Raw genomic sequence first — 14531 nt, 5'->3', positions numbered from 1 at the left:
TTTAGATGAGAATTCTGAGTCTCTGTCTGAGGATCTCTTATTAGAACAAAGATGCTAGTTCAGATGTTCAAAGGCACTGGATGTTGGTGCTAAGTGAGGTGCTGGAATTGTATTGGAGAGTTGGACATTCATCTGTATCAAGAAGACCTATGGGTTAATAGTGGATATCAATTTAGGGGGTGTTACACAGATAAATGGAAAGAAAAAAATAGAACAAATGCAAAATGGGAACTTTGGAGCTTCCACTGACACCCTGGGTTCACATTTTCAGCATATGAAGGCAGAACTGCTTTGATTTTCCTTTGTGTGGTTCCAGAGATAGCAGGTTCCTAATTTTCTGCACCATTCCAAAGTACCATGCAAAGCCAATAAAGTAGCCATGTCAGGAGGTTACAGTTCACAGGCGTAGGTGGCATGAGATTTTTAGTTAGAGGCTTATCCTTGAATTGTTACATAGCCACTTCTGCACAGAAGTGACTTCTACCTTAGAAACAACCTAGACAGGTTTGTTGACTGAGTACTAGTTCATTTAGCCAAAAGCAGTCACAGTGGCCACACATCCAGCCTAACACTTGGGGGAAAAAGTACCTGGGGATAAGTAAACATTTTTTTAAAGGTAATGCTTTTGTTGATCTAAAAGAATTATCAAATTTTATCTCTTATCAACAGATAAATGAGCAGGTCAGTTTTCAGGAGTAAATAACTAACTGTATATGAAACCAATCTTTTTTTCACTTCTCACCTAGGGTACTATCTTTCTGTGTGACTTAAAATAGCACCATAAGCTGTTCGTTGTAACCATAACTCACCAGCCACTGGAGGGGCATGCTGAGTGTGAAGAATTTACTTCACGGCACATGTGTATCATGTGGGATCATTTCCATGGGGCTGGGAAAATGGACTTCAGATCCTTCTTCTTGGATTCTGTGCAACTCCTTAATTACTCCGTAGGGCAAACTGAACTCCCAGATGGCCTGTCCACCACTTTATGCAGATATTCGTTTAGTCATCCTTCTTTTTCCACCACCTTTGACACATTAGAGCAATCTCTATGGTAATCATGCCTATTGATAGAAAAGCAATAGTCTTGGGGCACCTTTCTACAGACATAGCCTGGGAGGTAACAATTGTACAAAGTCAAAATAAACTTTAAGTACCCAGAAATTTACATGTGTTTCAAGATGTTCCAAGACAAATGCTAACTCCAGTGAAGGGACTTGCTTCTATTCTGTATGAATGAAAAAATGTGAGGACTAATTCTCATTTCTGTATTCAACATATCATTTTCCAGTTACTAAGCAGCAGTGAAGGGTTGTTTCCAGCTTCACTTCTGAAAAGACAGTAATGGTCCTGATATCTACGTTGTTTATTTAATACTTAATAGTAGAAGAGAGACTGAGGCTTGAGGAAAAGCTTCTTTGGTTATTATGGTACATGGGTGATTTCTGGAATTTACTATTTCTCTTAAACTCTGAAAACTGCATGCCCGAGTAAAGGAAGGAGCAACACTCTAGAGAAATGCCCCTAAACCTTGTGTTTCTAGTCCTTTCTGTAAATTACATGGTTGAATTAAATGAGCCTAAACAGTAGGGGAAATGGAAACTTTATTCCAATGATGGAGAGCTTATTTGTAATCAACCAAAAAGGTGTGCAAATTGCCCCCACCTCAGAAGTATTGATTATAGATCTGCCTGCTCTGGGTGCAAATGCCCAGGACTTAAGCAACTTCAGAGAACTCCAGGGACAGCTAAAACAGAAACAAGGAAGTCAAACCAACTCTCTGGGGTTCCAGAGGGAGGGTCCCAGAGAAGCTGCTGGCTGGAGGACCCTATACTCCAGAAGGTGAAGTTCCAATGCCATGCTCTGAATCTCAAAGGTCGTCTGGAACTTCTATGTGGAGAAGAAACTGCAGCCTTTATATGGAAGTAGCTCATTAAAAGTCTACTCATGTATTGGTGTCTATGAGGAGTCACACACCAGTCTTGTTCAGTACATCCGATTAAAGAAGTAACTACCAGTAGCACCTTTCCATGTCTTTTCATCTTGCAGCCTGGCAAAATTATAGATTGGGAAGAATATTTAGGTACAGCATATCAATTTATGTTAGCTAGTAACAAAAGGGACCATAGCACTGACTTGTTACAGACAAGGTAAAAAGGCTTCTACAGAAAACAAACAGTAAACATTCGGGTGTCACTGCAGTTTCTCCTTACGGAGAACTCAGGTGACTCCATCAGCCTCCAACCTGCCTTTCAGGATGTTTTCAGAAAACTTGTCAGGAAGGATAAATATGTCTGTGGCTTGTAGAATCTTTCAGAGACATAAGGCCTTGACTGAAAAATATGAAGGTATATCATAAGATTTCCTCTTAATATCAATACTTGGTATCACATCTTTGGGGTCTTGTAAGTACTCCCATATGTTTCAGAAAAAAAATTAAATTTTTATTGACATTTTGGCAAACCTCCGAAAGGCGAATATCCTTCAGCTGTTAAACATTTGATAGGTTTGAAGTTGGGAAATGGTTTTTTTTTTTTTTTTTTTTTTTTTTTTTTTTTTTTTTTTTTTTTGAGTCTGGGCTCTTGAACACACACACTCGAGCGTGCGTGCACACACACACACACACACACACACACACACACACACACAGAGGAATGACAAGAGGTAAACTAGTTCTTTTGATGGCCTAACCAAACTCTAAAAACAGAGGCAAAGATTCACAACAACTCTTCTCTTGCCCTTGGAGCGATGGGAAGATCTGATCATACAATTTTGGCCTTTAATTAAACTTCTCCAATTAAGACAGATTCTATATAACCTAGTCAGCTCTGATATCTTCTTCCTTAGCTTGTAATGTTAGGGAGCATGAGGAAAGTTTACAGAATGGAAAATAAGTTTGCTGAGATGGTTAATATATTCTCTGTCATCTTGTATTCCAAGCTTTCTTCTCCTCTTAAGACTTACAACCCATAAACCTTTAAATCGCTAACATTGAAAGGAGGAATGGAGACCATACCAACAAAAAAGTGCCCAGATAGGTATCGTTCCCAAACTGCAGATTTTCCCAAACAATGCTGATTCCTTCAAATGGTACACATTTCCTAAAACAGCACAGATCCGCACAAATAGTGCAGTCTCTCCCCCCTACAGAGATTCCCCGCAAATAGTGAAGATCCGCCCTCCAACAGTACAGATTCTCCCAAGGAGTGCAAATTCCAATTTGGAAGACACCTAAGCACACACCCAGGGTAAACCTTACTCAGGGGTAAACCTTTCTAGTCAGCAGAGAGCTGAAACAGCGCGGAGCCTTGAATGTTCACTCCCTCCGTAATTTGCCTCCCTTACGGGCATAAACAGATAAGACGCTCACCACCACCCAACACAGCCCAATCTGTTACATAGACTAAACCAGTGGAAAACATTAGAGAAAAGCGTCCACTGGAGGCTACTAAGGGTCGGGCCCACCTTTGGCTTCCAGTTGACAAATGCCTTCAGCACATACTCAGCTAGGCTGGCCCTAGGGGTCCCCTAAAATCGCGCAACCGTCTGACCTGCCCCCCTGCCGCGGTGCGCATTCCAGCTTTCCAACCTCGCCGTGCAGCTTGCAGTAAATGAGTCGCTAGGATTATTTTTCCTGGCCTCGCTTTGCTGTCCCGAGCCTGCAGGGAGCTTTCCGAAAGACATCACCGCCCCCCCCAAACCCCAAGCCTGAGTAGCTTCTGGACGCTGCCGGTTCCCCCACCCCGCGGGAACCAGGACCTCGCACCACTCTGCCTCGGGCCGGGGCCGAGGCTGGAGGCTGAAACTGCCAGGAGTCCCGGCGGAGGGCTTATTTTTGCCCTACTCCACTTTGGGGGGAGGAGGGTTCAAATCGCATTAACGGCAAACCACCGACTGGGCGGGGAGCTAGTGGCTAATTGCATAAAATGGACTTACTGCAGAAGCCTAACTCTGCAGGCGGGTGCTTCGGTTTCACGCCATAGTTAGTCACCTCGGATCCCACCCCACTCCCTACAAGGCAGGGAAGGCCTCTCTAGGTGGCGAGAACACAAGGCCAGTTTTGGATGGCAGGCAAGAAAGCCTTAGGTGTCTTAGGTACCTCTGCGCCTGGTCGTTTGAAGCAGGTTTCCTTGCCCTTTCTGGCTGGTAAGAAAGCTTTGGCATCTGGAAGTGTCAGAAATGAGCCTTTTGCCATAAATCATCCTGAAAAGCATTCAAATCAGACAAGCGTCTAGAGACCCTTCAGACACTCCACCCCTCAAATCCCAGATCAAAGAGCAGTTTCCAGAACCATAAACACCTATTATATGCAAAATCCCGCTTATCTACGAGACATTGAAGCTGGGGGGAGCGAGTTACTGGGGCGGGGGTCTGTTGCTGTAAACCCAGCAAACAGATTCACGAATTTCGTTATTATAGCTTACATTGGGGACCGCGACACCAGCCGCTCAGCCCTCCCCCCAGGCTTTCCCGGGGTCCCCGGACAGCTGGCCCGGACGCTCAGCGCACGAACTGGACCTTCGCCGCTGCCTGCTTTGTGTCAACCAGAGGAAGCAGGTGCCGGACAGTGGGAGGGAGAAAGACAACCGAGTTGATCCCAGTGCCCAGGACAGCGTCTACTCTTAGGCAGGGCACCAGAAGGACTGAGCTGCGTGCGAAGCGCTGAGCTTCCAAACCCAAATATTCCGGAAGGCACAGCACACGCCAGGACTGTTTCAGCTCCGGCTGAACGCTACCCTCGGCGCAAGGTTTGCCCAGAGCACTTTGTAGACACTTGAGTTCTCTGGAAATAAAGATTAGTGAGGGTCGGGGTGAAAGTGGGTAGGAAGAAGAATCTAAGGACAGGACCTGGAGGCCAGATATCTTCGATTTTGAGAGACCCACCCTCTTGTTTCCTCAGAGTTAAATAAAGACTCCATCCATCCATCCGCTCGCCCCGCTCTTTGCGTGGTTAGTCCAGAGTCAAGATCGTATGGAAATCTCAAACCCGAAACCTAGCTGGCCCCGGCGAACTTGTGAGGCGGAGGCCAGGGGGCTGCAGGGTTGGGGGAGGGGAGGACCAGGAAGGAGAGCGCCCCCAATCCCAGCTGGGAGCCCAGGCGCCGGGAAACCACGAGAAAGGGCGGCGGGGACCGAGTTGCGGGGAGCCTACTCCGGGTCGAGATTATTCGACACGTGTCTTCTACTCCTCACAATCCATTTCTTACGGGTGATTTATGAACGGACCTCTTTGATCAGCGATGGTTTTATCTGTCCACTGCTCCGATTGACAGATGCGACTGCCAAAATGCCTGGTCCTTGCTGCCTCAAAGGTTGCACCCCCACCCCCACCCCTTCCCAAATGTTGTTGCTTTTTCTCGGGCGATCTCCAGCCCAGCCTTCTGGCTTTACTCCCCTCCCTACCCTCAACCCCGTTTGCTCTCTCAGTTGCAATCCCCCGCACCCCCCCCCCAGGTTTAAATCAACAAAAACCGTTGGGCCGGGTCAGTGGGGAGCCATGGCAGGCGGATTTGGGGAACACCATCTGCCTGGTGCTACATTTGTTGCGTTCCCCTGCTAGATACCCGGACAGTTAGCTTCCAGGTGAAGGTTCCTGCCTTTGTAAGAAGGCACGAACCTCTAGGCCCAGTCCCACTGGGCCTGGTTTTGTAGAAACGCGAACGCTAGAGCAGGGGCGGAGATGTGGTGAGCAGCCTCAGCCGCAGGCCAGGGCTCCTCACTACAACCGTTTTGGCTTAATTGGGGGAAGAAGGGGCGGCAGGAAGAGGGACTGGATCACATTACTACGGACCCCCCTAGTCCCTAATAGGTAAAGGGAAGCGGAATCTCTGAAGCAGTTTTTAATTGTGTGTGTTGCTGTTGTTGTTGTTGTTGTATTTTATTAAAACCATATCCTTGAACAATGACTTTTTCTTTCATGTTTCTTCGATTTGTTATAATTCTGACAGGAGTTCTAAAACTAAAGTTTTTCAAGTGAAAGATATTTCTGGAGTTGTCTGCCCCTTATTTGCCCCTCCCCCCTCCACCCAACTGCTCTTGGTATCATTATCCGGTAAGGATTCTTTCTTGTGTTCCTGATTTAGCCTGAGGACATTTAATAGCTGGCTGGATTAAATATTGCAGACTCCCGCCTGGCTATTTGAAAATCCGGGTCGTGGACTGTGTCTAACATCAGAGGAGGAAAACTGATCTATGAGATGTGTTTTAAATTTCACTCAGTCTGCAGAGAAAGAAGGAAGAGGAAGGAGTCTTCTTCATCCTGGGTCTTTTTTTTTCTCCTGCTACAAAACTCAGAAGTTTTAAAAGGTGTGTGTTGATGGGAAGTCGCAAGAGAAGTCGGGTGGAGTGAAACAAGAGGCTAACAGAATCTCCTTCAAAGCACAAATGGGATTTACAAGAACAATTTAAAGGATGGTGAGGGAAGGCAGGACTCTGGCCCCAGGAGTGGATTACCCAGCCATCTCAGAGCTGTACCCACAGAACACTAAGGGATAGTCTCTGGTACACTTGCTTTCAGCAGAAGCCCCAGCCCTTAAAGTTGCAGAGAAAAACAGGAGAGGGAGAGGGAGAGAATGAGAAAGGGAGAGAGAAAGAGAGAGGGGAGGAGAGGGGGAGTGTGATGGTATGTTTTAGAAAATGAAGACCTGGAAATCCCCCAAGAAAGCTTTATACTTAGATGAAGGGGGAAGGTGTTGATCTAATGATTTCTTAAAGAGCAGGAGAATCCAAAAGGGCAGGGTCTGTCTACAAAGTCAGAATCCAAGAGGTTTAGGATCTATAACCAGATAATAAGATATGTGCCCCAAAGCAATACATCTTGGTTACATGGCTAGATAGGGCTCATGGTGTATTGAGACTAAATGGAACTCCCCCCCCCCCCTCTCTCTCTCTCTCCCTCAGCCTGGAGGAAATTGTAAGAACAAGATAAACCCTAAAATTGGGCTTAATATTGTGGAAGAAAATTTTACTCTAACTCCTTAAGTTTTGTTAAAGCATAAAGCCCTTTGGAAAGCTGCATAATAAGTAAGCCAGGTCCAGTACAAATGATTTAGGGGTGTGTTACAGTGAAAGAAAGGAAGAGAGAGAGAGAGAGAGAGAGAGAGAGAGAGAGAGAGAGAGAGAGAAAGCAAGCAAGCCACAGCACACTTTACACGTTTACTGCATGGACCTCAAACATTTAAACTCTCATTGTGTGTTGTGTGTGGAGATCCTGGCAAGACCACACATTAGTATTAACACTGCCTTCCATGATTATCCCTTTTAAACTTAGAAAAGGGAAATTTATTAATTTCCCAACCTGGGTAACTTAATTTATTTAAATTGTGTTTATAGGCCAAACTTCCCTTTCACGTGGGTGGAGGGGAATGTGTCTTACATGCTGAAGTCTTAAAAAAAAAAGATCCAATCAAAGCAGTCTCTTGTCTTGGTGAAAGCCCTTCCCCATGGACTCTGGGATCCCCAGAGCACCGGTTCCCAGTCCCAGGAGGGAGGGATCACATGCTCATCTTTCAGCCCATCCAAGCATCTTGAAGGTTTAGAGTCTGTCAAGCCTGGAGTCCCTGCTCTCTTATCACTCTCTAGCCCTTCAAATAGGCAATTGATTAGTTTCAGCTTTTCCAAACCGAGACCAGAAACTTTCCTCAGGATCAAAAGCAAAGAAGAGAGAGAAACCTGGGCAGTGGGAACTTGAGGAAGGAAAACAGGCAAGCTGAGAAGAAAGAAAGGCCTTGCTGGGCAGGGAAGGAACAGGGATTTCAGGAAGAAGCAGTTAAGATGAACCTTCACTTCCTATGAGGGAATATTTAAGAGAGAAAATAGATATTTCAAAAAAAACAAAAAACAAAAAACAAAAAACAAAAAACAAAAAAAAAAAAAAAAACGAAGGTTGCTGATTTATGCCTGGATTTCCCTGCAAGCCTTCCTTGTGTTTAAGGGCGTGGCTCCACTTGCAACTTGCACATCTGTTCTCTTCACGTGACAATTCATAAAAGCTTTAACATCTGGGCAAGATAAACTTCCTCAAGTACCTGCTCAACCTTTCACTAGTCAAGCCCGCTTTCCCAGCAAGTCTCTTTCACCTCTGCCTTAGGCCTTAGTGACCATTTCCTCATTTCCTCGCTATTCTTTGTTCAAGTCCCCCTTTGCTCCAGCCCCCGGTCAAAATCCCAGAAAAAAAAAGCCCCCTCCCAGTGACAACCTCTGCTAATGCCAGTTTCATCAGCACACCCAGAGGTCTCTCTCCTGGAGTGCCACTCCCCAGGTGGGTGAGAGCAATGCCTTGCCCCCAGGGAGAAAAGAAGTCACTTTTCAATTCGGGCTCCATCGGAAAACCAAAACAACAAACAAAACCTGCATTGTAAGCAACATTCACACTCACACAGGATTCCGTCAGCCCAGATGTTACTCCTCTTCACCTTTTTCAGGACAACCAGAAAGAGAATAGCTGATGTTGGTGTCCTTTCCTGGAGTTCTATCTGGTAGACCTTTAGGCTGCATGTTTTATAGAAATGTAATTTCACTCGTTCCGCTCCTACCCCCCCCCCCCCCAGAAGGCTGCCTGCTGGAAGCAATGTTTTTCAGCACTGCCTTTGCCTTTCTTAGAGTCTGAAGTTTTTTGATCCTCTGGCTTCAGCCTAAGTCACATGTAGCAAAACGACGACATGGTCGCCAGTTTGGGTAAGAGGGAAAAGAAGAAACGGAACATAGTCCACGTAAACAATAAAGCCACTCAAGGCCTTAGCTGCAGCAAACCCCAAATGGTGTTGTTGCAGGGCGCCCACGAAATCCCCACTGTAATTGACTGTTTTCCTTGAGGTTTTCTGACCATGTGCTTTTTTGCTATGTTGCTATGATTCTGGTACAAGAACAAGTATGTAGAGGATACTCACACCCCGACCTTTCCTGAGGCTTAGCTTGCTGGCCTCTGTCAAAGGAGAGAAAAGAAAGCAACTTCCGCGTATGTCCGACTGTAACTCGCCCCACCTTCCAGCGACCTGCCATAGGCTCCTTCTTACTTTATAGACATCTGGGAATTCTATATATGCCTCAAACTCCAATTACACACCTTCTTCAAAGGACATGTGCTTTGATTTGCTAAGAACATTACGTAGGGTTCCGTCTTGGGGCCTTGAAACAAAAGAGAATAGAAACCGCACCCAATGCCGCGTTTATCAGGTCTGTCTTTTGCTGCTCACCAAACACTAAACAGAAAATTAATCCTGTTTGTAATTTCAATAGTCACTTTGCAAAGATGAGTCGGGGAAACAGTAGGGTTGTCTTTGTTAAAAATAAGGAAGAAACAGCTTCTTCCATTGTGCCAGAGTGCTTCTACTTTCGCTGATGCTGGGGGCGGGGCACTCTTTATGACACATTAGCAGAAATTTCTGGAAAAGTGGCCCCTGGGGATTCCCTTCCCGACCCCCACTTTGTCACTAATGCCAGCCTGTCTTTGGAAATTTGAGGTTGGGCCTTTGCCTGTGTCGGTATCTGTTTCCCGGTGCTACCGCTGACACTTGGCACAGCGGCCTCTTAGCAGCGGCCAGAGGCCCAGAGGGGTGGGTCCCTGCCATCCTCAGAGAGCAGGGACATGGACACTTTCTCCACAAGACTGGCCGGACTGCCACCCACACTGGGTAGTCTAGGTTGGTGCCCTTCTAGTGCACCCTAAGCAGGTGAGACCCCTTGTTTGCCATGGAGTTCTGTTTGGGTTTCTATGGCATTTGTCCCCCCCTCCCCCCAGCAGGTTTGTTTGTTTTTCTTCAAATTACAGATGCAGGGAAAACCGCCTGACATCATGAGAGCAGGACAAATGCTCACTTTGAAGGATTCCTGGGCAGGACTTCAAGTGAAATCATATGCCTGAGAAGAACTTGATACTGGTCTAGAGAAAATAACTAGTTCTGACTTTGCCAAACCGTGGAATGTGCAAAATGCTCTACTTTTTTGCAAGAGGCCAAGTGTCCCTTAAAAAGCTCCCTTAGAGACCAAAGACCCCAGGGGCAGGAAGCATGTGCCAATCTTGAAATCAGGAAGAAAGTACACAGGTTGTGAGTTTCTAGTTGAGGTTATTTTATTAATGTGTTGCACTTTCGGTAAGGGATCTCCAATGGTGCCTGGATTATCTATACATTAGTCAATGTATCTTTGTGTGCCTGTGCACACAACCCAGACATATGTGCATGAGCACACTTAATGCTCTAATTGAAAGGTTATCAGTTGGAGGAAATTAAAAACAAGACAAAACAACTATATTCAGAGTAAAAATAAATTCAATTCTTAAATGGAAGACCATTTAACAGAATTCTTCCTCTTAGCCAAAGCATTGTGGTTGGGAGACAAAAAACAGGAGTCCAAACACATTACATGACATGATTTAGCGTCGCTGTGATAAACGAGTACTTTATTCAAGCGTATTCTAAACAAAGGTAACTATCATAAAAATAATGGAATAAGATGAGAGTAACTGGAGAGGTGTAAAAGGAAGTCTTTCTATTGGAAGAGTACAACATCTTATGTTGAATTCACAGAAGTGAGAGTAAAGGAATAACTTTGCAAGTTTATATTATTGAAGATTATATCCTAGGAAACAATTTCCACCACAAAGTCCCCTCACTTAAATAAAACTACTCAAGAACTTTTTTAAAAGTGTCTATTTTTATGGAAATCCAGGAGAAAAATATTGTGTTCATCTATTACTCTCGATATGGATTCCCTGTCCCTGTTTTTTTTTTTTTTTTTTTTTTTTCTCATGAAAAAGAAACAGAAGTGGAAATAAAGAGGCAAACATGAGTTTACTGTCCTCAAGCATCTAGAGTTAGGATAGCCTTTACCTTTTCAGCCACGATGGGACTTCCATCTTGGTGAACTTCAAGACATCTGAAATATCAAATAGTCAGACCAAGACCAGTGAACATTAATGCTTGCCCAAGAGCATCTGGAGAATGGGTATGATGAGATAGCTCTTACAAGAGGGAACTGGCATCTGGGTGTTTTCCCTCATCCTTTTTCTCAGTTTTATTTTACACACATACAATCTACAACCACTACAGATATGCCACACAGAACCAACTGCCTTTTCTTTCCGCTATAAGGTTAAATAGGAAGCACTAGGAATTTAAAAACAGAATAGCAGAACAAAACCCAGTAACTCACCAAGCTTGCACTAATATTTTACTGTAACTGGTGACTCCTCGTTGTAAAAGGTGGCCTGAAATATTCACAACATTGGCTTGAAATGGTGTCATGACAACATTTGGTGCTGTTGTGTGAAGAGGGAAAGAAAACCTTCAGGTAATAAAATAATCTCTACTTCAGCTATGGAAGTACAACCTATCTGGAGATGCAGACTCATTCAAGTGATTGTGTGAATTAGGCACCGCAAAAATTTCCAGCTTGGGAACGAACACCCATTTACATGTGAATGTGTTAACATGACAAAAAAAAAAAAATAAAGAACTAAACTGGTTATTAAAATCAATGATTTAGGCCTTAAAAAATACAGACAAAACCTATGCTTTTGACCCAGAAATATCCTGACAGAAATAAAAACCCAGCACCATCTACTCATGTTTTACAGACCTTCAGGTGTGTGTGTGTGTGTGTGTGTGTGTGTGTGTGTGTGTGTGTACACACACGGTGCTGAAGGCTGAATTAAGAATTGTACCTGTTTTTAAAATTACCAAGGACACCAAAAAATGTGGTTATTTATTTTACTCCACAGCTGTTCATTCTTTATGTATATTTTAGGAGAATGTTTCCCATAAAGATAACATTAATATAGACAATGCTTTTTTTCTTTTCTAACCAATATGACTCTGGCTATCATTGCTTCACTCAAGAAGCAAGCACTCACTGTCTCTTGATGAATTAAATATTCTACAAGGTGAAGCATAATTATATGTTAATATGTAATATACATTTAACGTAGGCATCGTTTTCATTAGCACATTGGCCGTTCTCAGACGTGGAAATGAAGCAAAAGACAAAAATTCCTAGTCACAAGGGAAGAATTCTGGTTTCACATTGCTAATTTCATTGCTTTAGTTCAGTGAGAGGTAGGTGTTAGCAAATCTGCTCAACCTCTGCTGCCCCAAGAACTAAGGGATGGAGAGGCTGTGGGCCCCGCTGAACGCCAAGCTGTAATAATATTAGAGCCGCCCTTTAAAGAGCTGGCTGTCTCTGTCGGTAGCTGGTTTATTTGAGGTTTTCACTTCTTTGTTTATATTAGTGCCCCAACTCCCTCCTAGATGCCCCTAGAGTTAAACAAACAAGTATTTACCACCAAGTTAATTCTGAGTCTTAGAAATATAGACCAAACTTTAAAGTTCTTAAAATTTTCAATCATATTTATTTATTGCAGAAAAATAATATACAAAAGATATTTACAAAACAGTCATAAAAATAGGAATGCATTTAGACACCGGATCTATTTGCATTTTACCGTGGGTCATCAATAAATAAATAGAATGTTGTCTTTTGTATTTTCTGTTTTTCTTTTCCTTCAGAGGAAGTATGCTTTTTAAGGAATTCACTGACTATGATTTTGTAGGCCAGTTTGATCCCAGCGTTTTTATTTCTAAAGGTGTTGTTAAAATTCCTCTGATTGTTACCATTTTAAAATGGAGAAAAGTCCACAACGTTGCCTTTCCTGTCAGTGGCTGATTGGCAAGACCGCTTGAGAATGCATGCATGAAAAATAAAAATAAAACATTCTTCGTCAAAAGGGGGGGGGGACACAAACGAGTGTTCAGACTTCTATCAGAATGCAGAGGTGAGGGTGGTGCCATTGCCCCTCTGGTAATCTCTGTCCACGGGCCTGTCTCGCTTTTCTCTTTTAAAAGTGTGCCCCACGCCCTGGTTCTTGTGAATTTGGTCTCTGCTCTTCTAATTTCCAAGAAAATCTTTGTCATATAGATTTATTTTTAGTTATCCAGCTCCAGAGTCTCTAGACTGTCCATTTTCTCCTTCTCTGGAAACAATGACATCTGCAAAAACCCAGAGAGGGGGGGAAAGTTGGTTATTGAGTACGTCTCTGTGGCTGTTTCCTAGGACCACTAAGCCTGGTTATCGCTACCAGAATTTTCGCTAAACAACCTGGAAGGATTTCAGCCCAAGGGCAAGAGGAAGTGGGTGGGCGGAAAGGAGGGGGTGGAATTTGGAAACATTTGTTTTAAGAAGGGAATTTTAAAGAAGAAAGGGGGCTGGGGAGGATGGCGTTCAGGGCACAAGACTTTCTCAGTCTTCTGTCAGGCACACTCCCTCGTACAAGCACACACACACACCTCTCGTGGACACGGTCTCCCCGACCCCCGGACATGTTTCCCCTGTGGGGACTTAACTGCTTGCCAGGGACGCGCGTGGAGTGAGGTGGAGGTGCCTGGCTAGGTGGAGGGCAGCGAGGAGAGTGGGGGACACCCATTGCTGCGGCGAGGTGACCAGGGGACCCGCGGCCTGGCCCGATCCATCTCCGGAGCCGGTCCTTACCTAGGTCTCCGGCCTGCCGAGGGGGTGGGGAGCTCCGCCTGCTAGTGGGACGCGGACATGGACCAGGCCCCCTCCATCCTCCAGACCGAGAAGGCGTAGCTGAGCCGCTCGTGGGCCACATAGCTGCAGCTTGCCATCTTGGAGTCCAGCTCGTCGCTCTGCAGGACCTGGTACAGGAAGTCGATGTACCTGGCCGCCAGTTTGAGGGTCTGAATCTTGCTCAGCTTGTCCGAGGGCAGCGTGGGGATAATCTTGCGCAGGGCGGCGAACGCCTCATTCAGCGACTGCGTGCGCTGGCGCTCCCGCACGTTGGCCATGACCCGCTGCGTCTGCAGCTCCTCGTACGACTGCGGGCTCCCGCCCCCGCTGCTGCTGCCGCCGCCGCCGCCGCCTCCGCCCGCGCCGCCGCCGCCTCCGCCCGCAGACTTCTTGCCGCGCTTGCCCTGGGCCGGGCTGCCCGGCTCGTCGCCGCCTCCGATGCCCCCGCCCGCGGCCCCGCCGGGCCCCGCGCTGCCGCCCGCGCTGCGCCGACTGCTGCGTCTCTTGCGAGCCCCGCGCTTGCCGCTCGCCGGCTGCTGCCGGTCCGGCTCCTCCTCGCTGTTGCTCAGGCTGTCGTCGGCCGGCGAGACTGGCGAGCTGGACACGTCCTGCATCATCTCGCGGGCGGCGATGTGCGGCCTCGCGGAGCCGGGACAGGGAGAGGGAAGAGCAGAGGAGCGGGGCGCCCTAGCCCGCCAGCTTCCCCGCGCTCGGCGCCGGCCCGGGCGGTGCGGCCCGGAGGACGCAGGGAGGCGGGATGGGGGGGGTGAGACCTCCGCGGGGAGGGCGCTGGAGGCGGGGAGGGAGGCGGGCGGGGGAGGGGACGGTGTGGAGGGCCCCGAGGTCCAAAAAGAAGGCGCCCGACGGCCGTACGCGCGCCCCTTTCGGGCCTGGCGCAGCCGGTGCCGGTGCTGGCGAGCCCGCGAGGTGTCTGAGAGTTGGGCGCGGGCTGCGGGCTTGGCGGTTCTTATACCTCTGTGCGGGCGGAAAGTTTGGGGGCAGCAGTGTCA

General features: G+C 46.5%; 1 protein-coding gene across 1 annotated transcript; it reads right to left on the bottom strand.

The window, feature by feature from the left end:
* Positions 1–12434: 12434 nt before the first annotated feature.
* On the bottom strand, positions 12435–14254 carry TWIST1 (twist family bHLH transcription factor 1). Its single transcript, XM_080921384.1, has 2 exons — positions 13483–14254; positions 12435–12983 (listed from the first exon to the last, which is right to left on the bottom strand). The coding sequence occupies exon 1, from the start codon at positions 14136–14138 to the stop codon at positions 13524–13526; it is 615 nt and encodes a 204-aa protein (XP_080777510.1). The 5' UTR covers positions 14139–14254; the 3' UTR covers positions 12435–12983; positions 13483–13523.
* Between the last annotated feature and the right edge of the window lie 277 nt (positions 14255–14531).

The sequence above is a fragment of the Micromys minutus genome, assembly GCF_963924665.1.
Source record: "Micromys minutus genome assembly, chromosome: 1".
Lineage (NCBI taxonomy): Eukaryota > Metazoa > Chordata > Mammalia > Rodentia > Muridae > Micromys > Micromys minutus.
The sequence above is the reverse complement of the archived record's forward strand: the minus strand, read 5'-3'. Positions and strand labels throughout refer to the sequence as shown.

Coding starts and splice junctions, on each gene's coding strand:
- TWIST1 (XM_080921384.1), bottom strand. CDS start 14,138: ATGATGCAGGACGTGTCCAGCTCGCCAGTCTCGCCGGCCGACGACAGC.